Raw genomic sequence first — 24,254 nt, forward strand, 5'->3', positions numbered from 1 at the left:
CATATCTAAACTCTCCATGAAGCTACGATGGTATAAACCATATTTGTTTAAAACTTGTCTAGTTTTGAGCAACCCAACCCCTTCTTCCATTAATCCACTGTTTCCTGAAGCGAGGAGTGGCATAGAAAGAAATAGGTAGGGCCGGATTAAGGGAGGGTGGTCATCCCGGGGACCCCACACCCAGGAGCGGAGTAGTCGCCCTCTCCCCGCTGCTCAGCTGTTTATTAACAGCAGCAGCCGAGGAGCTTTACAGGAGTCCAACGTCTCGCGGGATACTGCATTCAAATCCAGCGAGACAATGACTGGGGTTTCTGCTGCTCTGCCTCCGCCGCACACTGGACAGGTGTGACACCCGCTGACAGATCCTTCAGTTCTTCTGCCACGGCACCGCCTCCAGAACGAGATCCTTTGTTACGCAGCACCGCTCTCCTCTCCCAGCGGCCACCAGCAGTGGCAAACGCAGGATTATCATGGGGGGGTTTCCGTACATGTGTTCGTGTGTGTGTATGTGTATATATACATATATATATATACATACACATATATATATATATATATATATATATATATACACACACATATATATATATATATATATAAAATATACCATCACTTACAGCACACTGCACAAGCAGTGTGTGTGTGTGTATATATATATATATATATATATATACACACATGCACACACACAGTACATAGACATACACACACACACACACACACACACACACACACACACACACACTGTACAGTAGCATACATGCATGCAGACAAAGCATACATACATGCAAACAGCATACATTCACACAAACAGCATACATGCATACACATACAGTATACATACATGCAAACTGCATACATACACAGTACACACACAGTATACATGCACACAGCATATATACACAGTTACACAAACACTGCTGGCCAGGTGAGGTTCATGCTGTACTAATTACAGCAGCAATTCATTTTAGAGTGCCCCTCCATTACATCCTGACATACTGTACAGTATGTAAGAGACATACCTGGCTGCTGCAGATTCACTGTGAGTGTTGAACACCGCCCTGGCCTCACCCGACTGTTTCAAACAAGCCCCGTGTATAGCCAGTTCCTGAGAGGAGCTGCTCGCTTCGCTGCAGCTCCACCTACAGGCAGCCAGCAGCTAGCTTCTCACTGTCATATTACGGACAGTGTAAGGAGCCGAAGAGGAGCCTCTCCCTCTAAAAAAAAAAAAAAAAAAAAAATCGTCAGCCAGCGCCTATGGATCTGCGGCCAGGGGGGGTTTCTAGGTACTCGGAAACCCCTCCTGCGTGCGCGTGTGACCAGAACCAATGGTTAGTGCACGCTGCAGCCTTGCTTCTTCCCCAACAAGCCTCCTGCTATCCCTAGGGACGGGATGCAGTCAAGATCCCGCCGGACGGAATCCCGGCAGTCAGAATACCGACACCGGAATCCCGACCGGCCGAGCGTAGCGAGGCACCGTGCCCGCAGTGTGGCGAGGGCAGCGAGCCCGCAGGGGGCTGCGTTGCACTCGCCCCCCTGTTGGGATTGTGCCGGTCGGGATTCCGACCGCCGTGATCCCGTCCGGTGGGATTACGTACTGATCCCCTAGGGACCTCTGGAGACCGGCGCACAGGTACATGGATGGCAATATATCCCACTGTCGCCAATGCCATACAGGGCACACAATATATTTATAATCAAAAAAATAAATGTGTGTGTGTCTGTCTTGGAGAGGCTATTTGGTCAGCTATTGCAGCAGTGGGGGCCCCCACAACTTCATTGCCCCTGGGTCCCCACTAGCCTTAACCCAGCCCTGGAAATAGGGCAAAACAGTGCTCTCAGAATACATTATATCGTGGATTATTATATCTACACTAAAAAGGTCTACTGTCAATAGGTCAACCCCAAACGGTTGCAATGCAAAAAGTTGACAGGGTCAAAAGGTTGACACACAAAAAAAATTGATACAATTTTTTGTTTTTATTTGAGTGTTTTGTCACTTTGGGGGTAATTCTGAGTTGATCGCAGCAGGATTTTTGTTAGCAGTTGGGCAAAACCATGGCCCTCATTCCGAGTTGTTCGCTCGGTAATTTCCTTCGCATCGGTGCGATTTTCCGCTAATTGCGCATGCGCAATGTTCGCACTGCGACTGCGCCAAGTAAATTTGCTAAGAAGTTTGGTATTTTACTCACGGCATTACAAGGTTTTTTCTTCGTTCTGGTGATCGTAATGTGATTGACAGGAAGTGGGTGTTTCTGGGCGGAAACTTGCCGTTTTATGGGAGTGTGTGAAAAAACGCTGCCGATTCTGGGAAAAACGCGGGAGTGGCTGGAGAAACGGGGGAGTGCCTGGGCGAACGCTGGGTGTGTTTGTGACGTCAAACCAGGAACGAAACTGACTGAACTGATCGCAGTGGCAGAGTAAGTGTCGAGCTACTCAGAAACTGCTTAGAAATTTCTAATCGCAATTTTGAGAATCTTTCGTTCGCAATTTTGCTAAGCTAAGATTCACTCCCAGTAGGCGGCGGCTTAGCGTGTGCAATGCTGCTAAAAGCAGCTTGCGAGCGAACAACTCGGAATGAGTGCCCATGTGCGCTGCAGGGGAGGCAGATATAACATGTGCAGAGAGAGTTAGATTTGGGTGGGGTGTGTTCAATCTGCAATCTAAATTGCAGTGTAAAAATAAAGCAAACAAGGCATGCTTCAGGCAAGGAGCCATGCTGCACTCAGCACAGGTTTCTATTCCCAATCATAGTCCGCATGGATGGTAAAGTATGAAAAAGTAAAAAACAAAAATCTCATGTCGGCCATATGTGTATTGACCATTGTCATGTTGACCTTTTGAACCTGTCGACCTTTTGTACCGTCTACCTATTACACGTCGACATCTTGACCATGTCGACCTAATGCATGTCGACCATTAACAGTCGACCCATAGACCGGATATCCAGGGCAGCGGAGCAGTGCATTGAAAACAAAGAACACTGTCTGATCACATAAATACATTGCAGAAATATATAGACAGAAACCCAAACCTTCCGTAATACTGAGGCGTCCACTGGCAGCGTCTTGTGATAGTGCATCTCCATCTCGGTGCATCTGTAGACGCAGCATCGGTGTACCATCGGACGCCCCACTGAACCGTGCACCAACCCTATGGCAAGTGCAGTTTCTCTGTGTGAGTATAGCCTCCTGTCCTGTGTGAGTGCCTGTGCATCTTTATACACAGCTGCTTACAGCACTATGCCCACAACACGCCCACATCAGCTTAGCCACTTCCCTGTTACCTCCCAGGAAGCAGGGGTGTATCTTCCTATTGGCCAGGATGGCACTTGCCAGGGGCGCTGGCTAAGGAGGGGGCGCTGCCCCGGCAGTGCCACCCGGGCCAGGGGGTAGAATGACATAGTAGTTCTTACTACATCCCTTAACAGTGCTCATCCACTGCCGGACTCTCAGAAGCGTTTTGCACTCTGACACTCTCTGTGACTACAGTCACAATGATGGTGAATATAGCCGGGGAGCGGGGCACTTCCAGGTATGGGGAGGGGCGAGGCACCTCCTCTTCCTCATCCGCTCCCCTTCTCATTGGTCCCACGCAGTCTGTCACTAAACACCAGCCACTACAATCAGCACCAGTCAGCAGTGCAGCATGACCATACCTGTACATTTTCTGAGGTACCGTAGCTGCACTGCATGGTCTATCCTGGCAGTCTGGATCACAGGTTACAAAGAGCTCTGTATGGAGAGGTATCTAGAGCAGTAACTGCCTGTCCAGCTGTGTTGAGACTACAAGTCCCAGCACACCTTGTCAACTGGATTTACTGGGACATGTAGTGTCATCACACCTAGAGAGGGGTTTTTAACTGTATGTATGTGTGCATACAGTATATTCCCTCTGTGTCCCTGTCCACACCCTCCTTGTAATTACCCCTCAGTGTCCCTGCCCGCACCATCCCTGTAACTGTCCCCTCAGTGACCCTGCCCATACACTCCTGTAATTTCCTCTGTGTCCCTGCCCGCACCCTTCCCATAATTCCCCCTCAGTGTCCCTGCCCACACCCTTCCCATAATTCCCCCTTAGTATCCCTGCCTGCACCCTCCCCGTAATTCCCTGTCAGTGTCCCTGACCTCAGCCTATCTGTAACTCCCCCTCTGTGTCCCTGGGTGGGGGAGGTAGGGGGCGTCAGTTCCTTACTTTGCCAGGGGCGCTCAGACCCCTAGATACACCCCTGCCAGGAAGGCCCACTGACCTCCACCAACCCTGCTTCCAAATCTGTGCTGCGTCTCCGTGTAGTAGCTTTGCAGAAGAAGAAACATTGGCTGCTTGCATTAATATTGGCTGATTGTGAGACTCTGAATCAGGCCCAACATATTAAATAAAACCTGCAGAAGGACATGGGAACCCAATTTTAAATCATGTGAAAAATCCTCTAAGATTTCAAGTTTATTTCATCCTGTTGGATGGTTATGATTTGTTCTCTTATGTTGTCTGGTTCCGTACTACTGTATTTCCATCCTGTCCTTTCTAGGCTATGAAAGGTGTGGCATCTCTAGATGTGCCTGTCAAGATCATGAATGGAGAAAGTGTAATCATCCAAGCAGATTCTGCCACCTCTGCTAAGGAGATATGTAGGAGCATTGCCCAGAGACTGAAGCTGAAGGACATCTTTGGTTTTTCTGTTTACATCTCAATATATGATAAGGTGCGTTATGTACTTTAATATTGTGGATAAGTAACCAAAATTTTTAGAACTCAGTCCTCACTTTGGATCCATTAGTGTAGTAAGTATACAGTAGCTCTGCATCCATCCTAGGTTCCTATGAAATCTTCAGTCATCCAGTACCATGCTTGCCACTTAATGTGGCTTCTGTATAACATATCTCTGACATACTACCATGCTGTAACAGTGCAGTCAGATGTAATATGTGTCTCTCTCTGCTGCAGGTGTGGTCACTGGGGAGTGGATCAGATCACCTAATGGATGGTATCTCACAGTGTGAGCAATTAGCCAAGGAAAAGGGCGAGCAGGAGAAACATGCGCCCTGGCGTCTGTTCTTCCGTAAGGAGATCTTCACTCCTTGGCATAATTCTTCAGAAGACCCTGTGAGCACTGACCTCATCTACAACCAGGTCATACGTGGCTTGTGCTTTGGCGAGTATCGTTGTGGGAAGGCAAGTTGGCATTTAGAGTTACCTACAAATTGTATTTCTCTTACGTCCTAGAGGATGCTGGGGACTCCAAAAGGACCATGGGGTATAGACGGGATCCGCAGGAGACATGGGCACACTATAAGACTTTGAATGGGTGTGAACTGGCTCCTCCCTCTATGCCCCTCCTCCAGTTAGACTTTGTGCCCAGGAGTGACTGGACACACACTAGGGGAGCTCTACAGAGTTTCTCTAAAGACTTTATTGTTAGGTTTTTTATTTTCAGGGAGACCTGCTGGCTACAGGCTCCCTGCATCGTGGGAGTGAGGGGAGAGAAGTCAGACCTACTTCTTCTTAGTTCAAGGGCTCTGCTTCTTAGGCTACTGGACACCATTAGCTCCAGAGGGTTCGATCACTTGGTTCGCCTAGCTGCTTGTTCCCGGAGCCACGCCGTCACCCCCCTCACAGAAGCCTGAAGACAGAAGCCGGGTGAGTATGAGAAGAACAGAAGGCGTCAGACGGCAGAAGACTTCAGTAACGGAGGTAAGCGCAGAGGTAGTGCTGCACTCCATGCTCCCACACACCAACGGCACTCACAGGGTGCAGGGCGCTGGGGGGGAGCGCCCTGGGCAGCAGTTACTGAGGTCTCGTTGAAGGACTGGCAAAAGAGCAGAGTCGAGCCCTGGGCACCGTATACGATACCCCTGCCAGTCCATAGCAGCAGTCGCGCTGCGCGCCAGTGCGCCCACACACCAACGGTTGTACTTGGGTGCAGGGCGCGGGAAGGGGGGGGGGGCGCCCTGACAGCATTTTGTTTATTGTTTTAAGAGGTGTATAGTGTGTATACACTATATACGGCCCCCTGCCTGCTTATAGAAGGATAATATAACGGGGCTGAAGCGCGCCGATGAGGGGCGGGGCTTAGCCCTCACACACAGTGTTCAGCGCCATTTTCTCACTGTCCCTGCCAAAACATGTGTACAGCACAAACAAGGGGGGGGGCACATACTTTTAGTGTTATGTTGAGGGATATATAACACTATTTGCTTTTAGAAATGGGCATGTAATCATTGTTGTGTATTGTCTCTGTGTGCTCCCTGTCAGATATAACCTCTATAGTTCACTTGTGTCGACATGCGTGAGTGTTCTGTCACAAACACCTATGGGGTTCACTGTCGGCATCGCCGACGCCCGTTTCGTACTTGATACAGTAGATGCTGAGTCAACAGGTCGGTAGTGGTATGCTTGTAAAAAGTTAACACTGTATGGGAGACACAGTAGTATGTGGGTGACCCTGTCGACACCAACTGTTATTACCGGGTGTAAATTGACATGCTGTAACTAACTTATACCTGTATATATATTTATATGTATATGTATGGTACGGTTCCATGGGCCTGTAGCTCGAGTACAGACATGGTAATATTTGTGGGGGAGTGATATTAAAATGATATATGTATACTTCCCTCGGACCCCTCGGGGTCACAAGAATGTTATTTTGCCTGGTTTCTACTCCCTGCTGTCGACGAATACTAGGTTTTCTGTCGACTATAATGTTTCCTGGTAGATCCACAACTGGGGCATTCAGTACATGGCAGGGATGTGCGGTGAGCTAAATAGCTCAGGAGGCATTGGCTAGCACCAGAGCCAGATTTACATGCAATATATGAGCCAAAGGGTACATCTGGGCATTATACACATGTACAGCAGTATAAACTCCTGGAAATTTGGTGAGTTTTGATCAGAGATGGGCGGTAAAGTTAGCCAGGTGAGGCACTGCCTCACCTGCCATAGACTTTTTACTCCAGAGTTTTGGCTATAAAAATTATTAGAATAATGCAAAGAAGATATTTCAAACATATTTTTTGTATTTTTCATATACTTTATACAGTCAAAACTATGGCTCTGCCTCACCTGCCTCACCCCACCGCACGTCACTGGTACATGGTCATACACATTCAGAACACATGTATGTCACTAGGGACCCGAAGGCTCCGGACAATCCGCTTATATGTATGTTATATATATATATTTAGGATATGTGTGTATATGTGTATTACAATATGTATATTCATCTTATGATTTATAATGAATGCTGAAGTAATAGTATTCCTTCTCATGTGCTGGTCGCTCTGTTGATAAAGCTCTAGGTCGGCCGTGACGAGTTGGTCTCACATCCTCTCAAGGAGTCCGAATGTTTATTCTTTTCCCGCGGCGGATAGAATACTGTGAAAGTCAACTCCTGGTCGACACGGGGCCCTGTCACAAAGGATCGTATACAGGAAGCTAAGTGATATTTTATTTCTATGCTTTGGGCTTATTTGCATTACATACACATGGGGGAGTGTTTGTATTCGGAAAGACATCCAATAGAATTATCCTAAAGAGATAGGGGATGTTCCTTATGTTGGTTCTTCTCTTTAACATTGCGGCAGGCTGCCGTGCGTATACAGGAGGAGTGGCCGGGGGAATGCTGAGGCTGACTCCGAGAGATACTGGAGTTTTTCCCTGGGACGGTGTACCACTGTTTGGGGATGCCTCAGTTCAGTCAATCTCGGCGGATACTGCTGGTAAATCTAACTTTGTGAGTTAGATTCCCTCACAACGGTTGGTGACGCATTCTTTGGTGGGATGCAGTCGCTTTAACTGGTTCGATACCGTTCTTTTTTCCTTTTCTGTGCAGACAGTGGAAGGTGAAAAGGTAAGTGTTCTGCAGCCTTGTTAGGTTCACAGAAGCAGATGTCGTTTCTGTTTCTACCACATCCACCACATGGCGCTGAGTCTATCTGGCTGGACCCCACTCCGGTGGGGACTTGTCTACTACTTTTCAGTTAGTCCGGGAATAGACTAGGACCTGTGCGTTAATTATAGAATCCAAAGGGGGACATTCTGCAGTTACAGATGTTTCCCCTCACTGTTTTTTCTAATAGATTTGGCCGTTTCCCCTCTGGAAGGGGAGGTAGTACGCAACGTTATACCAGAGGTGCGTCAGGTTCAGGGCATTGTCCTGCTGTCCCTGTTTAAAATAAATAAAAAAAAGAAACTAAGAGGTTTAAATGCGTTGTTTTCCGCATTCAGATTATCTGGCTGGATATACAGGATTGTATTTGCCATTTCACCGGAGTGATGGCAGTATAATGGTTTTCTTTCAATAGTAACAGCCATTGTTATTCTGTACTGAGACGCTCTCCTGATTAAGGCGAGGTCAAGAAACAAGTGGTGCAAATCGTTGTTTCTCTCTGACTGTTCTTCAACACAGGGAATGGCTGTTGTTCCCAACCACGCAGATGTCGGAGGTGGTTATCAGAGTAGATACTGAACGGTTGAGGTTCTGTGGTTTTCCTGTGGAAAGAGGTCTGAGGATCCAGAGTCAGATCGGATTTGCAGTGACAATCCATCAATTTGTTCTGTTAATGAAGCGGATGGGTGCGGCCTAAGAGGCCTTCTCGGTGAGCAAGTCAAATGCCAGAGTGGTTTTCAAGGGACCAGTTGGAAATGTGGTCCGGGTCTCACCGGCACATGCACCGGAATATAATCCTAATGGCCAGGATATCGCTCCTGTGGAGTCTGCTCGGTTCTCACCTCCTAGAGGGACGAAGGTTCGGGATCCAGGATTAGATCCTGGTGTCCATGCATGCAGATCTCCGAGGCAGGGGAGCAGCCCTTGGAAGGGAAGTATTTCCAGAGGAAAAGGTCAAGCTGGGAAGTTTGTCTGCAATAAGCTTTCTTGAATTAAGAGCTATTTTCGACGAACATATTGTTCGTGATCTGCCCGTGTTATTCTGTCGGACGACTTGACAGCAGTGGCGTAAGTAAGCCGCTAGGGTGGAACAAGGAGCAAAGCGGCAATGGCAGAAGATGCAAATGTTTGCCGCTGGGAAAGACTGGTAAACGCTATATTAGCGATCTTCGTTCCGGATCTAAACGACGGAGAAATAGATTTCCTCTGCAGACGCGATCTCCATCCGGGAGAAATACAGTCATCATCGAGAAGTTTTCACAGAAGTGACAAGTCTTTGAGGAGTGCCTCAATTGGACATGTTGGCGTCTCGAGAGACCTCAGGGATATTGTTCCAGGTCAAGGGACACTCAAACTATAGCACTGGACGCCCTCGTGACACCTTGGGTGTTTTCAGGCGGTCTATGTGTCCCCTCCGCTTTTACTCTTTCTGAAGGTGTTAAACGTAAGAAGAACAAAGGTTCAGGCGATCCTCATTGTTCCGTTCTAGCCAAGGAGGGCTTGGTATCCAGTTTTTCATGATTTACTCATAGTAGATCCCTGGCCTCTTCCTATACGTGAGGAACTGAGATCCGGGCGTGTTTCAAGACTTAGCTCGGCTGCGTTTGACGGCGTGGCGGTTGAATGCCATATCCTAGCCCGAAAGGGTAGTCCCAGTGAAGTCATTTCCACACTTCTTCAGGCTAGAAAAGAAGTAACGGCAAAGCCTTACCACCGTAGTTGGCGTAAATATGTGTCTTGGTGTGAATCCAAGAAAGGCTCCTATGGAAGAATTTCTGCTGGGTTGTTCTCCATTCTTTGCAAGCAGGTGTGGATGCAGGCCTAAAGTTAGGCTCCATTTCAGTGCAGTTTTAGCCTTATAAATTTTCTTTAAAAAAAAATTTGGCCACCTTTCCGGAAGTTCAGACTTTCGTGAAAGGAGTACTGCACATCCAACCTCCATTTGTGCCCCCATTGGCACCGTGGGACCTTGACGTGGTGTTGCGTTTTCTTGTGTCACACTGACTGGAACCTTTAGGAAAGGTTGTGTTAACATTTCTCTCTTGAAGAGTGGTCATGCTATTGGCTTTGGCGTCCGCAAGGCGGGTATCGGAAGTAGCGGCTTTGTCTCACAAGAGCCCCTGTTTGATCTTCCAGGTGGATAGAGCGGAAGTGAGAACTCGGATAATAGTTCTGCCAAAAGTGGTTTCTGTGTTTCGCAGAAACCAGCCTATTTTGATGCCTGTGGTTACTTAAGCATTGGCTGATTCAAAGTCTCTCGATGTAGTCAGGGCTTTCAATATTTATGTCGCCAATTTGGCTCAGATTGGGGAAACAGAGACTCTGTTTGTCCGGTATGCTCCCAGCATGATTGGGGCGCCTGCGTCTATGCAGTCTGTTACACGCTGGATCTGTGATACGATTCGGCGTGCTCGTTCTACGGCTGGATTGCCGTTACCGGAGTTGGTGGAGACCCATTCTACTAGGAAGATGGGCTCTTCTTGGACGGATGCCCGAGGAGTCTCGGTGGTTCAACTTTGCCGAGCGGCTACTTGGTCGGGTTCAAACACTTTTGCTAAGCTCTACAAGTTTGATACCCTGGCTGATGGGGACCTCATGTTTGCTCAATCGGTGCTGCAGAGTCGTCCGCACTCTCCCGCCCGGTCTGGAGCTTTGGTATAAACCCCATGGTCCTTTTCGAGTCTCCAGCATCCTCTAGGACGTAAGAGAAAATAGGATTTTAATACCTGCCGGTAAATCCTTTTCTCCTAGTCCGTAGAGGATGCTGGGCGCCTGTCCCAGTGCGTACTGTGTCTGCTGTTATTGGTTATGGTTACACTCTTGTGGTGTTTCTTTTCTGTCAGGCTGTTGCTGACGTTGTTCATGCCATGGCATGTGGTATCTTATTATTGGTTGTGTTGACACACTGGTTGTGTTACATATTATCTCAGCATATGGCTGTATTTTTTCATGCCGTTGGCTGGTGTTCTATTGAATGCCACGTTCTGCGGTATGTTCGTGGTGTGAGCTGGTATGACACTCACTGTTTGAACAATAAATTCTTTCCTCGAAATTTCCGTCTCCCTGGGCACAGTTTTCTAACTGAGGTCTGGAGGAGGGGCATAGAGGTTGGAGGCAGTTCACACCCATTCAAAGTCTTATAGTGTGCCCATGTCTCCTGCGGAACCCGTCTATACCCCATGGTCCTTTTGGAGTCCCCAGCATCCTCTACGGACTAGGAGAAAAGGATTTAGCGGTAGGTATTAAAATCCTATTTTGATTTAGCATGTTTTTATTTTATACTCAGAATTTTAGTTACTTAATATATAGACTAAATGACTTAGGTCCTAATTCAGACCGGATCGCTGTTGTGAGATTTCGCATGACGGGCGATTATTGAATGACTGTGCATGTGTATAGATCGCAATGCACAGGCGCAAGACCAAACTGCGAAAGAATGGTGCAAAAATATCTATCGCTAGGTGTACGCAAAGCAGATGTTTGGGGGTGGTAACTGTCCATGTTCTGGGAGTGTCAGGAAAAACACAAGCGTTTTTTGGGGAGGTGTGTGACGTCACCTCCAGCCCCGATCAGCCTGATTCTATCGCACTGTAGGAGTAAATCCTGGGCTACGCACAGACTGCACAGACTGGAAAAATCATTCGATGGTGAGTGAGTTGAGAACAGATTTGCAGATGTCCGCTGTCTGGCGAAGTTTTCGCATGGCGTACGCATGCATTCGCACACTTGCATGAGATGGGTTTTCACTCTCTATGGGCGGTGGCTATCTGATCACAGACCTCTGCAGAGACGCAGAGGAGCGATCAGGTCTGAATTTGGCCCTTTATTGCTTTATCTTAATCTATCATTAGAACAACACAAGTTACTTTAAACATAAACAGGGGCAAGGTATTTGAGGGCCTGAAGTAATTCAAGTAATTACCTTACATGCAAGTGTGCTGAAAGTCCCAGCAGGGCCGTCTTAACAGTAGTGTAGGCCCCTGGGCACAGCAATGCGCTGGGCCCCCTATACCCATCCTTCAGAGGTAGGGGTTGGGGGTGCTATCAGCGGCAGCTTTGATGTCTCACGGGAGGTATTGGGTGCTCTATCTTCTGCTCAGCATGTAGGACCTGGAGCAGTAGTTTCTGCTAATATCGCCTTTACTGCACAGATGGGGCTAAACTGTAGAAGGGGGCATTGGGCTGAATGAAGGGGCTCTGGTACATGACTTCCAGGATGGTATGGGGTTTTTAACATTTAGGGAAGGGGCAGGGCCGTCTTAACAGTAGTGTAGGCCCCTGGGCACAGCAATGCGCTGGGCCCCCTACCCATCCTTCAGAGGTAGGGGTTGGGGGTGCTATCAGCGGCAGCTTTGATGTCCCACGGGAGGTAGGGGGTGCTCTATCTTCTGCTCAGCATGTAGGACCTGGAGCAGTAATTTCTGCTAATATCGCCTTTACTGCACAGATGGGGCTAAACTGTAGAAGGGGGCATTGGGCTGAATGAAGGGGCTCTGGTACATGACTTCCAGGATGGTATGGGGTGTTTAATATGTAGGGAAGGGGTGGATAGTGGAGTGGGCTTCATATTTATTATTTTTTGGTGGGAGGGCAGCTTGCTTGACTGCAGATATCTCAAGTTCCTGAAAATATATTTCTTAGCTTTAAATGGAATAAAAAACTAGAGAGTCCCACCTTTCAGATGGTTCTGGGGACTTGGGGTTCAGAGTTCAGGAGCCAGAGCAATTCACCAACGAAAATCTAAAACTGCATATTAGGCGTGTGGAGCTGCAGCAGGGACCATCTGCTTGAAGGCTGATATCTCTAGTTCTGGGCATAGTAGAGACAAGCTGCCAGTGTTCACTGAAAGGGGAGAGTCACAACTTTTGGATTATATCCTCAGAAAAACTCTAAGTCAGACAAAACCTGAGATATCTGGCTGCGAAGAGCAATTAACAGGCTTGGATGGGGACCACTGGTATCAAGTCGGATATCTCCGGTTCCCCAGGGCCGATTTTCAAAAATCTGGTACCCCTGGAAAGAGGGGACCCTCAGCTATCAGCCTAGGGCCCTTAAACTCCTGGGGCCCTTGGGCAAGAGCCCATTGAGCCCATGCAAAAAGACGGCCCTGGGTCCCAGTTATTTACAATCATTTTACTATTTATTAACACTTGTCTTGATATGCAGTGCTTTTCCTTTGTTAAAAATTGTAATAGATGATTTGGAGGCATAGAGGGAGCCAGAGGTAACAAGTGTACAGTATTAGGTTATCATATATTTTTCTGTAGCCAGATATAAAACAGTAAGTGGTGTGACTAGCGGGTAAAAGGTCACATATTTATTAAAGTTATATGCAGTAGCAATAGTAGCAAAGCAACAGTGCAGGCTCCAGACCTAGCCATATCCATTTCTACCACTCACTGCAATAAGCCCTGAAGACTCTTACCTGCTCTGGATTTTGATCGGACCCCCATATGGGTGGTTTTAAATGCTTCAGCCACTGTGTGAGGGTCAGGGCCCCCTTGGACAACAATGGGCCACAGCTAGTTGTGGTGCTTTCATGTTTTCTCCAAAAACATGATAGGTCAAACACATTTCCTAAAATATTGATAAATGGCAATGGGTTGGTGCAACATTACAATCCCCCAATATTATTCTAAACTGCTGCCCCTGTTTGAGTTAAGCAAGGGCTGGCTCCATCCATTTGGTCAGGTTGATTTGGTCTTTTGATCCATCCCTCTTAATTCCTTACCCTACCTCCCTTACTACCATTTTATTGGCATTTAAAAAAACCTCTGTCCTTTTTACCTTGGCATATTGATTTGAGACACCCCTCCTCAAGGGTGATCCTTACTGCTGTATTTTCATTTAGTTCTTTTGATTCCAGTGAAAGGTCATAAGCACAATTTATTGAATGTCTTAAATGCAAATATATGGAGAAATATTAGTGATGAGCGCCTGAAATTTTTCGGGTTTTGTGTTTTGGTTTTGGGTTCGGTTCCGCGGCCGTGTTTTGGGTTCGACCGCGTTTTGGCAAAACCTCACCGAATTTTTTTTGTCGGATTCAGGTGTGTTTTGGATTCGGGTGTTTTTTTCAAAAAACCCTAAAAAACAGCTTAAATCATAGAATTTGGGGGTCATTTTGATCCCATATTATTATTAACCTCAAAAACCATAATTTCCACTCATTTTCAGTCTATTCTGAATACCTCACACCTCACAATATTATTTTTAGTCCTAAAATTTGCACCGAGGTCGCTGGATGACTAAGCTAAGCGACCCTAGTGGCCGACACAAACACCTGGCCCATCTAGGAGTGGCACTGCAGTGTCACGCAGGATGTCCCTTCCAAAAAACCCTCCCCAAACAGCACATGACGCAAAGAAAAAAAGAGGCGCAATGAGGTAGCTGTGTGAGTAAGATTAGCGACCCTAGTGGCCGACACAAACACCGGGCCCATCTAGGAGTGGCACTGCAGTGTCACGCAGGATGTCCCTTCCAAAAAACCCTCCCCAAACAGCACATGACGCAAAGAAAAAAAGAGGCGCAATGAGGTAGCTGTGTGAGTAAGATTAGCGACCCTAGTGGCCGACACAAACACCGGGCCCATTTAGGAGTGGCACTGCAGTGTCACGCAGGATGTCCCTTCCAAAAAACCCTCCCCAAACAGCACATGACGCAAAGAAAAAAAGAGGCGCAATGAGGTAGCTGACTGTGTGAGTAAGATAAGCGACCCTAGTGGCCGACACAAACACCGGGCCCATTTAGGAGTGGCACTGCAGTGTCACGCAGGATGTCCCTTCCAAAAAAACCTCCCCAAACAGCACATGACGCAAAGAAAAAAAGAGGCGCAATGAGGTAGCTGACTGTGTGAGTAAGATAAGCGACCCTAGTGGCCGACACAAACACCGGGCCCATTTAGGAGTGGCACTGCAGTGTCACGCAGGATGTCCCTTCCAAAAAACCCTCCCCAAACAGCACATGACGCAAAGAAAAATAAAAGAAAAAAGAGGTGCAAGATGGAATTGTCCTTGGGCCCTCCCACCCACCCTTATGTTGTATAAACAAAACAGGACATGCACACTTTAACCAACCCATCATTTCAGTGACAGGGTCTGCCACACGACTGTGACTGATATGACGGGTTGGTTTGGACCCCCCCCAAAAAAGAAGCAATTAATCTCTCCTTGCACAAACTGGCTCTACAGAGGCAAGATGTCCACCTCATCATCATCCTCCGATATATCACCGTGTACATCCCCCTCCTCACAGATTATCAATTCGTCCCCACTGGAATCCACCATCTCAGCTCCCTGTGTACTTTGTGGAGGCAATTGCTGCTGGTCAATGTCTCCGCGGAGGAATTGATTATAATTCATTTTAATGAACATCATCTTCTCCACATTTTCTGGATGTAACCTCGTACGCCGATTGCTGACAAGGTGAGCGGCGGCACTAAACACTCTTTCGGAGTACACACTTGTGGGAGGGCAACTTAGGTAGAATAAAGCCAGTTTGTGCAATGGCCTCCAAATTGCCTCTTTTTCCTGCCAGTATAAGTATGGACTGTGTGACGTGCCTACTTGGATGCGGTCACTCATATAATCCTCCACCATTCTTTCAATGGTGAGAGAATCATATGCAGTGACAGTAGACGACATGTCCGTAATCGTTGTCAGGTCCTTCAGTCCGGACCAGATGTCAGCATCAGCAGTCGCTCCAGACTGCCCTGCATCACCGCCAGCGGGTGGGCTCGGAATTCTGAGCCTTTTCCTCGCACCCCCAGTTGCGGGAGAATGTGAAGGAGGAGATGTTGACAGGTCGCGTTCCGCTTGACTTGACAATTTTCTCACCAGCAGGTCTTTCAACCCCAGCAGACTTGTGTCTGCCGGAAAGAGAGATCCAAGGTAGGCTTTAAATCTAGGATCGAGCATGGTGGCCAAAATGTAGTGCTCTGATTTCAATAGATTGACCACCCGTGAATCCTTGTTAAGCGAATTAAGGGCTCCATCCACAAGTCCCACATGCCTAGCGGAATCGCTCCGTGTTAGCTCCTCCTTCAATGTCTCCAGCTTCTTCTGCAAAAGCCTGATGAGGGGAATGACCTGACTCAGGCTGGCAGTGTCTGAACTGACTTCACGTGTGGCAAGTTCAAAGGGCAGCAGAACCTTGCACAACGTTGAAATCATTCTCCACTGCGCTTGAGACAGGTGCATTCCACCTCCTATATCGTGCTCAATTGTATAGGCTTGAATGGCCTTTTGCTGCTCCTCCAACCTCTGAAGCATATAGAGGGTTGAATTCCACCTCGTTACCACTTCTTGCTTCAGATGATGGCAGGGCAGGTTCAGTAGTTTTTGGTGGTGCTCCAGTCTTCTGTACGTGGTGCCTGTACGCCGAAAGTGTCCCGCAATTCTTCTGGCCACCGACAGCATCTCTTGCACGCCCCTGTCGTTTTTTAAATAATTCTGCACCACCAAATTCAAGGTATGTGCAAAACATGGGACGTGCTGGAATTTGCCCATATTTAATGCACACACAATATTGCTGGCGTTGTCCGATGCCACAAATCCACAGGAGAGTCCAATTGGGGTAAGCCATTCCGCGATGATCTTCCTCAGTTGCCGTAAGAGGTTTTCAGCTGTGTGCGTATTCTGGAAGGCGGTGATACAAAGCGTAGCCTGCCTAGGAAAGAGTTGGCGTTTGCGAGATGCTGCTACTGGTGCCGCCGCTGCTGTTCTTGCGGCGGGAGTCCATACATCTACCCAGTGGGCTGTCACAGTCATATAGTCCTGACCCTGCCCTGCTCCACTTGTCCACATGTCCGTGGTTAAGTGGACATTGGGTACAGCTGCATTTTTTAGGACACTGGTGACTCTTTTTCTGAGGTCTGTGTAAATTTTCGGTATCGCCTGCCTAGAGAAATGGAACCTAGATGGTATTTGGTACCGGGGACACAGTACCTCCAACAAGTCTCTAGTTGGCTCTGCAGTAATGATGGATACCGGAACCACGTTTCTCACCACCCAGGATGCCAAGGCCTCAGTTATCCGCTTTGCAGTAGGATGACTGCTGTGATATTTCATCTTCCTCGCAAAGGACTGTTGGACAGTCAATTGCTTGGTGGAAGTAGTAAAAGTGGTCTTACGACTTCCCCTCTGGGATGACCATCGACTCCCAGCAGCAACAACAGCAGCGCCAGCAGCAGTAGGCGTTACACGCAAGGATGCATCGGAGGAATCCCAGGCAGGAGAGGACTCGTCAGAATTGCCAGTGACATGGCCTGCAGGACTATTGGCATTCCTGGGGAAGGAGGAAATTGACACTGAGGGAGTTGGTGGGGTGGTTTGCGTGAGCTTGGTTACAAGAGGAAGGGATTTACTGGTCAGTGGACTGCTTCCGCTGTCACCCAAAATTTTTGAACTTGTCACTGACTTATTATGAATGCGCTGCAGGTGACGTATAAGGGAGGATGTTCCGAGGTGGTTAACGTCCTTACCCCTACTTATTACAGCTTGACAAAGGGAACACACGGCTTGACACCTGTTGTCCGCATTTCTGTTGAAATACCTCCACACCGAAGAGCTGATTTTTTTGGTATTTTCACCAGGCATGTCAACGGCCATATTCCTCCCATGGACAACAGGTGTCTCCCCGGGTGCCTGACTTAAACAAACCACCTCACCATCAGAATCCTCCTGGTCAATTTCCTCCCCAGCGCCAGCAACACCCATATCCTCCTCATCCTGGTGTACTTCAACACTGACATCTTCAATCTGACTATCAGGAACTGGACTGCGGGTGCTCCTTCCAGCACTTGCAGGGGGCGTGCAAATGGTGGAAGGCGCATGCTCTTCACGTCCAGTGTTGGGAAGGTCAGGCATCGCAACCGACACAATTGGACTCTCCTTGTGGATTTGGGATTTCGAAGAACGCACAGTTCTTTGCGGTGCTACTGCTTTTGCCAGCTTGAGTCTTTTCATTTTTCTAGCGAGAGGCTGAGTGCCTCCATCCTCATGTGAAGCTGAACCACTAGCCATGAACATAGGCCAGGGCCTCAGCCGTTCCTTGCCACTCCGTGTGGTAAATGGCATATTGGCAAGTTTACGCTTCTCCTCCGACAATTTTATTTTAGGTTTTGGAGTCCTTTTTTTACTGATATTTGGTGTTTTGGATTTGACATGCTCTGTACTATGACATTGGGCATCGGCCTTGGCAGACGACGTTGCTGGCATTTCATCGTCTCGGCCATGACTAGTGGCAGCAGCTTCAGCACGAGGTGGAAGTGGATCTTGATCTTTCCCTAATTTTGGAACCTCAACATTTTTGTTCTCCATATTTTAATAGGCACAACTAAAAGGCACCTCAGGTAAACAATGGAGATGGATGGATACTAGTATACAATTATGGATGGACTGCCGAGTGCCGACACAGAGGTAGCTACAGCCGTGAACTACCGTACTGTACTGTGTCTGCTGCTAATATAGACTGGTTGATAAAGAGATGTAGTAGTATGTATAAGTATAAAGAAGAAAGAAAAAAAAACCACGGGTAGGTGGTATACAATTATGGACGGACTGCCGAGTGCCGACACAGAGGTAGCTACAGCCGTGGACTACCGTACTGTACTGTGTCTGCTGCTAATATAGACTGGTTGATAAAGAGATGTAGTAGTATGTATAAGTATAAAGAAGAAAGAAAAAAAAACCACGGGTAGGTGGTATACAATTATGGACGGACTGCCGAGTGCCGACACAGAGGTAGCTACAGCCGTGGACAACCGTACTGTACTGTGTCTGCTGCTAATATAGACTGGTTGATAAAGAGATGTAGTAGTATGTATAAGTATAAAGAAGAAAGAAAAAAAAAACACGGGTAGGTGGTATACAATTATGGACGGACTGCCGAGTGCCGACACAGAGGTAGCTACAGCCGTGGACTACCGCACTGTACTGTGTCTGCTGCTAATATAGACTGGTTGATAAAGAGATGTAATAGTATGTATAAGTATAAAGAAGAAAGAAAAAAAAACCACGGGTAGGTGGTATACAATTATGGACGGACTGCCGAGTGCCGACACAGAGGTAGCTACAGCCGTGGACTACCGTACTGTACTGTGTCTGCTGCTAATATAGACTGGTTGATAAAGAGATGTAGTAGTATGTATAAGTATAAAGAAGAAAGAAAAAAAAACCACGGGTAGGTGGTATACAATTATGGACGGACTGCCGAGTGCCGACACAGAGGTAGCTACAGCCGTGGACTACCGTACTGTACTGTGTCTGCTGCTAATATAGACTGGTTGATAAAGAGATGTAGTAGTATGTATAAGTATAAAGAAGAAAGAAAAAAAAACCACGGGTAGGTGGTATACAATTATGGACGGACTGCCGAGTGCCGACACAGAGGTAGCTACAGCCGTGGACTACCGTACTGTACTGTGTCTGCTGCTAATATAGACTGGTTGATAAAGAGATGTAGTAGTATGTATAAGTATAAAGAAGAAAGAAAAAAAAACCTCGGGTAGGTGGTATACAATTATGGACGGACTGCCGAGTGCCGACACAGAGGTAGCTACAGCCGTGAACTACCGTACTGTACTGTGTCTGCTGCTAATATAGACTGGTTGATAAAGAGATGTAGTAGTATGTATGTATAAAGAAGAAAGAAAAAAAAACCTCGGGTAGGTGGTATACAATTATGGACGGACTGCCGAGTGCCGACACAGAGGTAGCTACAGCCGTGAACTACCGTACTGTACTGTGTCTGCTGCTAATATAGACTGGTTGATAAAGAGATGTAGTAGTATGTATGTATAAAGAAGAAAGAAAAAAAAACCTCGGGTAGGTGGTATACAATTATGGACGGACTGCCGAGTGCGGACACAGAGGTAGCTACAGCCGTGAACTACCGTACTGTACTGTGTCTGCTGCTAATATAGACTGGTTGATAAAGAGATGTAGTAGTATGTATGTATAAAGAAGAAAGAAAAAAAAAACACGGGTAGGTGGTATACAATTATGGACGGACTGCCGAGTGCCGACACAGAGGTAGCTACAGCCGTGGACTACCGTACTGTACTGTGTCTGCTGCTAATATAGACTGGTTGATAAAGAGATGTAGTAGTATGTATAAGTATAAAGAAGAAAGAAAAAAAAACCACGGGTAGGTGGTATACAATTATGGACGGACTGCCGAGTGCCGACACAGAGGTAGCTACAGCCGTGGACTACCGTACTGTACTGTGTCTGCTGCTAATATAGACTGGTTGATAAAGAGATGTAGTAGTATGTATAAGTATAAAGAAGAAAGAAAAAAAAAACACGGGTAGGTGGTATACAATTATGGACGGACTGCCGAGTGCCGACACAGAGGTAGCTACAGCCGTGGACTACCGTACTGTACTGTGTCTGCTGCTAATATAGACTGGTTGATAAAGAGATGTAGTAGTATGTATAAGTATAAAGAAGAAAGAAAAAAAAAACACGGGTAGGTGGTATACAATTATGGACGGACTGCCGAGTGCCGACACAGAGGTAGCTACAGCCGTGAACTACCGTACTGTACTGTGTCTGCTGCTAATATAGACTGGTTGATAAAGAGATGTAGTAGTATGTATGTATAAAGAAGAAAGAAAAAAAAACCTCGGGTAGGTGGTATACAATTATGGACGGACTGCCGAGTGCCGACACAGAGGTAGCTACAGCCGTGAACTACCGTACTGTACTGTGTCTGCTGCTAATATAGACTGGTTGATAAAGAGATGTAGTAGTATGTATGTATAAAGAAGAAAGAAAAAAAAACCTCGGGTAGGTGGTATACAATTATGGACGGACTGCCGAGTGCCGACACAGAGGTAGCTACAGCCGTGAACTACCGTACTGTACTGTGTCTGCTGCTAATATAGACTGGTTGATAAAGAGATGTAGTAGTATGTATGTATAAAGAAGAAAGAAAAAAAAACCTCGGGTAGGTGGTATACAATTATGGACGGACTGCCGAGTGCCGACACAGAGGTAGCTACAGCCGTGAACTACCGTACTGTACTGTGTCTGCTGCTAATATAGACTGGTTGATAAAGAGATGTAGTAGTATGTATGTATAAAGAAGAAAGAAAAAAAAACCTCGGGTAGGTGGTATACAATTATGGATGGACTGCCGAGTGCCGACACAGAGGTAGCTACAGCCGTGAACTACCGTACTGTACTGTGTCTGCTGCTAATATAGACTGGTTGATAAAGAGATGTAGTAGTATGTATGTATAAAGAAGAAAGAAAAAAAAACCACGGGTAGGTGGTATACAATTATGGACGGACTGCCGAGTGCCGACACAGAGGTAGCTACAGCCGTGGACTACCGTACTGTACTGTGTCTGCTGCTAATATAGACTGGTTGATAAAGAGATGTAGTAGTATGTATGTATAAAGAAGAAAGAAAAAAAAACCACGGGTAGGTGGTATACAATTATGGATGGACTGCCGAGTGCCGACACAGAGGTAGCTACAGCCGTGAACTACCGTACTGTGTCTGCTGCGACTGGATGATAAATAATGATATAAAAAATATATATATATCACTACTGCAGCCGGACAGGTATATATTATATAATGACGGACCTGCTGGACACTGTCTGTCAGCAGAATGAGTTTTTTATAGAATAAAAAAAAAAACACCACACAAGTGAAGTCACACGACGAGTGTTTAACTTTTTCAGGCAATCACAATATAGTATACTACTAACTATACTGGTGGTCAGTGTGGTCAGGTCACTGGTCAGTCACACTGGCAGTGGCACTCCTGCAGCAAAAGTGTGCACTGTTTAATTTTAATATAATATGTACTCCTGGCTCCTGCTATAACCTATAACTGGCACTGCAGTGCTCCCCAGTCTCCCCCACAATTATAAGCTGTGTGAGCTGAGCACAGTCAGATATATATACATAGATGATGCAGCACACTGGGCTGAGCAGTGCACACAGATATGGTATGTGACTGAGTCACTGTGTGTATCGTTTTTTTCAGGCAGAGAACGGATATATTAAATAAAACTGCACTGTCTGGTGGTCACTGTGGTCAGTCACTAGTAAACTCTGCACTCTCTACACTTCTACAGTACTCCTAAGCTCCAGTAAATCAGGTCAATCTCTCTCTCTCTCTCTTCTAATCTAAATGGAGAGGACGCCAGCCACGTCCTCTCCCTATCAATCTCAATGCACGTGTGAAAATGGCGGCGACGCGCGGCTCCTTATATAGAATCCGAGTCTCGCGAGAATCCGACAGCGTCATGATGACGTTCGGGCGCGCTCGGGTTAACCGAGCAAGGCGGGAGGATCCGAGTCTGCTCGGACCCGTGAAAAAAACCATGAAGTTCGGGCGGGTTCGGATTCAGAGAAACCGAACCCGCTCATCTCTAAGAAATATGTTTAGTATTTTTGCAGTATCCAATAATATGAATATGTTATGTCATCAAGACAAATTATGATGCCATTATACTATTGAATGTTTCAAATGTGCTTTCTCTTGCAGGAAGGGGATCTAGTGGAGCTAATGTCCAAACACCACTATATTAAATATGGTGAGGTCTTAAAAGATGAACACATATACAGTGTCATAAAAGACTGTATTCCAGCAAAAGTAATGGCAGCTAAGCCCAGTGCTTACTATGCAAATTTACTGAAGGAAAATCAAGCTAAGGTAATACTTTTCCTGCTGTAACATTGTAATGGAGTATCCTGGTTTTCTCCTGATTAGCAAATTATTCAGATTATTAATGCAGCAAAGTCTATTATTACATGTTCTTTGTGGAATAATAAATGGACATAAGCTGATGTATTGAAATTTTGGTGCGGATATTATCAAAATATATTTGGGTTAATATAGGAAAGCACGCTGTGGCCAGACTGCACGAATCCAGCTGAAAGCTTTGCTGTTGCTATTGAAGCTCTATCCCACCAAGTCTTACTGTAAAATTCCAATTCCATCTCTATTATCCTGTGGTTAGATTCAAGATTGAACCAATCTGGGTTTCATAGGTAATTTCTTCTTTGTCAGCAGTGCAGCCCTCTCCAGCATTGAGAGTCCACTGTTCCCATAACACCATCACAGCGAGCCTTCAGCATCCAGCACTTTCCTCCATAGATCTAGCTGCTTTATACCACCTTTTAACTGTTCACCCCTTTCCCTTACTATGTAAGCTCTAATAGGCAGGGCCTTTCTTTCTTTGTTTTTCCCTAGTACAGTCCTTGGGCCTGTTTCAGGTGTGGTCGGTGCTGCAAGTTTAACGCAGTTTTCCAACTGTTGGAAAACTGCGCATGGACCCGTACTGTGCATGTGCAGTATGGGTCCTGCAGCCTCGGACAGAGTGAGATTGCATATGTCAGGTGATTGACAGTCTGCAGCTGCTTAGGGGCGGGGAGGGGTGACAGTGGATTCTGTTTCACAAAACCGAGGCATGGCCAAGGCCAGAGTCTCTATATGCCAACAGTGATTTCCTGGCCTCAGCAACGGGCCTGCGGCAGCCAGTCTGCGTCACCTGGCGGTTAATCAGATGGCCGATGGTGTTGCAGAGTGATCCAATGCTGCGTCCTCGTATGCAGCAGTGGATCACTCATACATGCAGGAAGTGTCTATTTTTAAAAGATGCCTCCTGTTTTATTAGCATATGTAAGCATCGTTGCTGCTTCCAATGATGCTAACTCAGTCCGCACCTGAATCAGGCCCTGTGACCGGACGGTCCCATACAAAAGCCCTCACCGCTTTTACGTCCCGTCCCCAGTACACAGAATGGATGTTTAGGTCACACGGGACCTGGCCTCATCGGGATTCCCGCTTACCATCAGTAACCGCCTGTTACTGACACCACCCACTGCGCAGTGGGTGGGTTTACGCTGCCACCACCAGACTCTTAACCTACCGTGGCGTCTGGAACCACAGTTCTGCTCTGTATGTGTCGACACGCCGCCTTACCACACCTGTGTGGTGTTGACGAATCCCCACTATTCGCTTGACTAGGCCTCTACCGGTAGCTGGCGGAAGGCGGAACTGGGAGACGCTGGTTACACCCTGGACAGCCGAAGAACGGGGCTATGTTTGGCATAGCCCTGTAGTTCACAAGATGAAGCGGTCGTCTTGAGTCAGATGATGTTTATTTGCTCAATAATAGTCTTAAGAAAGACTCTTCCCTATTGCTAGGGGCAACGGCAATACAGCAAGATGTTACAGCAGAATCAAAATGGTATAATACACTGAAGCTCACAGGCCTCCTCTTTCTATCTCAGTTCTTCACACAGTACCACAGGGGGGTAAGCCCTCCCTGTCTTCTCCAACCAATCAGGTTATTGCACAAAATATAAATAAATACAAGTTACATCTCAAAAGTTAAGAATTA

General features: G+C 46.9%; 1 protein-coding gene across 1 annotated transcript in view; it reads left to right on the plus strand.

Annotated features, from left to right (window-relative positions):
* MYO7B (myosin VIIB) overlaps window positions 1-24,254 on the plus strand; it is a 501,657-nt gene that overhangs the window by 375,066 nt on the left and 102,337 nt on the right. The window contains exons 29-31 of the mRNA XM_063915865.1: window positions 4,529-4,702; window positions 4,945-5,176; window positions 22,398-22,561. Coding sequence (XP_063771935.1) covers window positions 4,529-4,702; window positions 4,945-5,176; window positions 22,398-22,561 — 570 coding nt within the window. The remainder of the gene's footprint in view (window positions 1-4,528; window positions 4,703-4,944; window positions 5,177-22,397; window positions 22,562-24,254) is intronic.

The sequence above is a fragment of the Pseudophryne corroboree genome, chromosome 4, assembly GCF_028390025.1.
Source record: "Pseudophryne corroboree isolate aPseCor3 chromosome 4, aPseCor3.hap2, whole genome shotgun sequence".
NCBI classification, from domain to species: Eukaryota; Metazoa; Chordata; class Amphibia; order Anura; family Myobatrachidae; genus Pseudophryne; species Pseudophryne corroboree.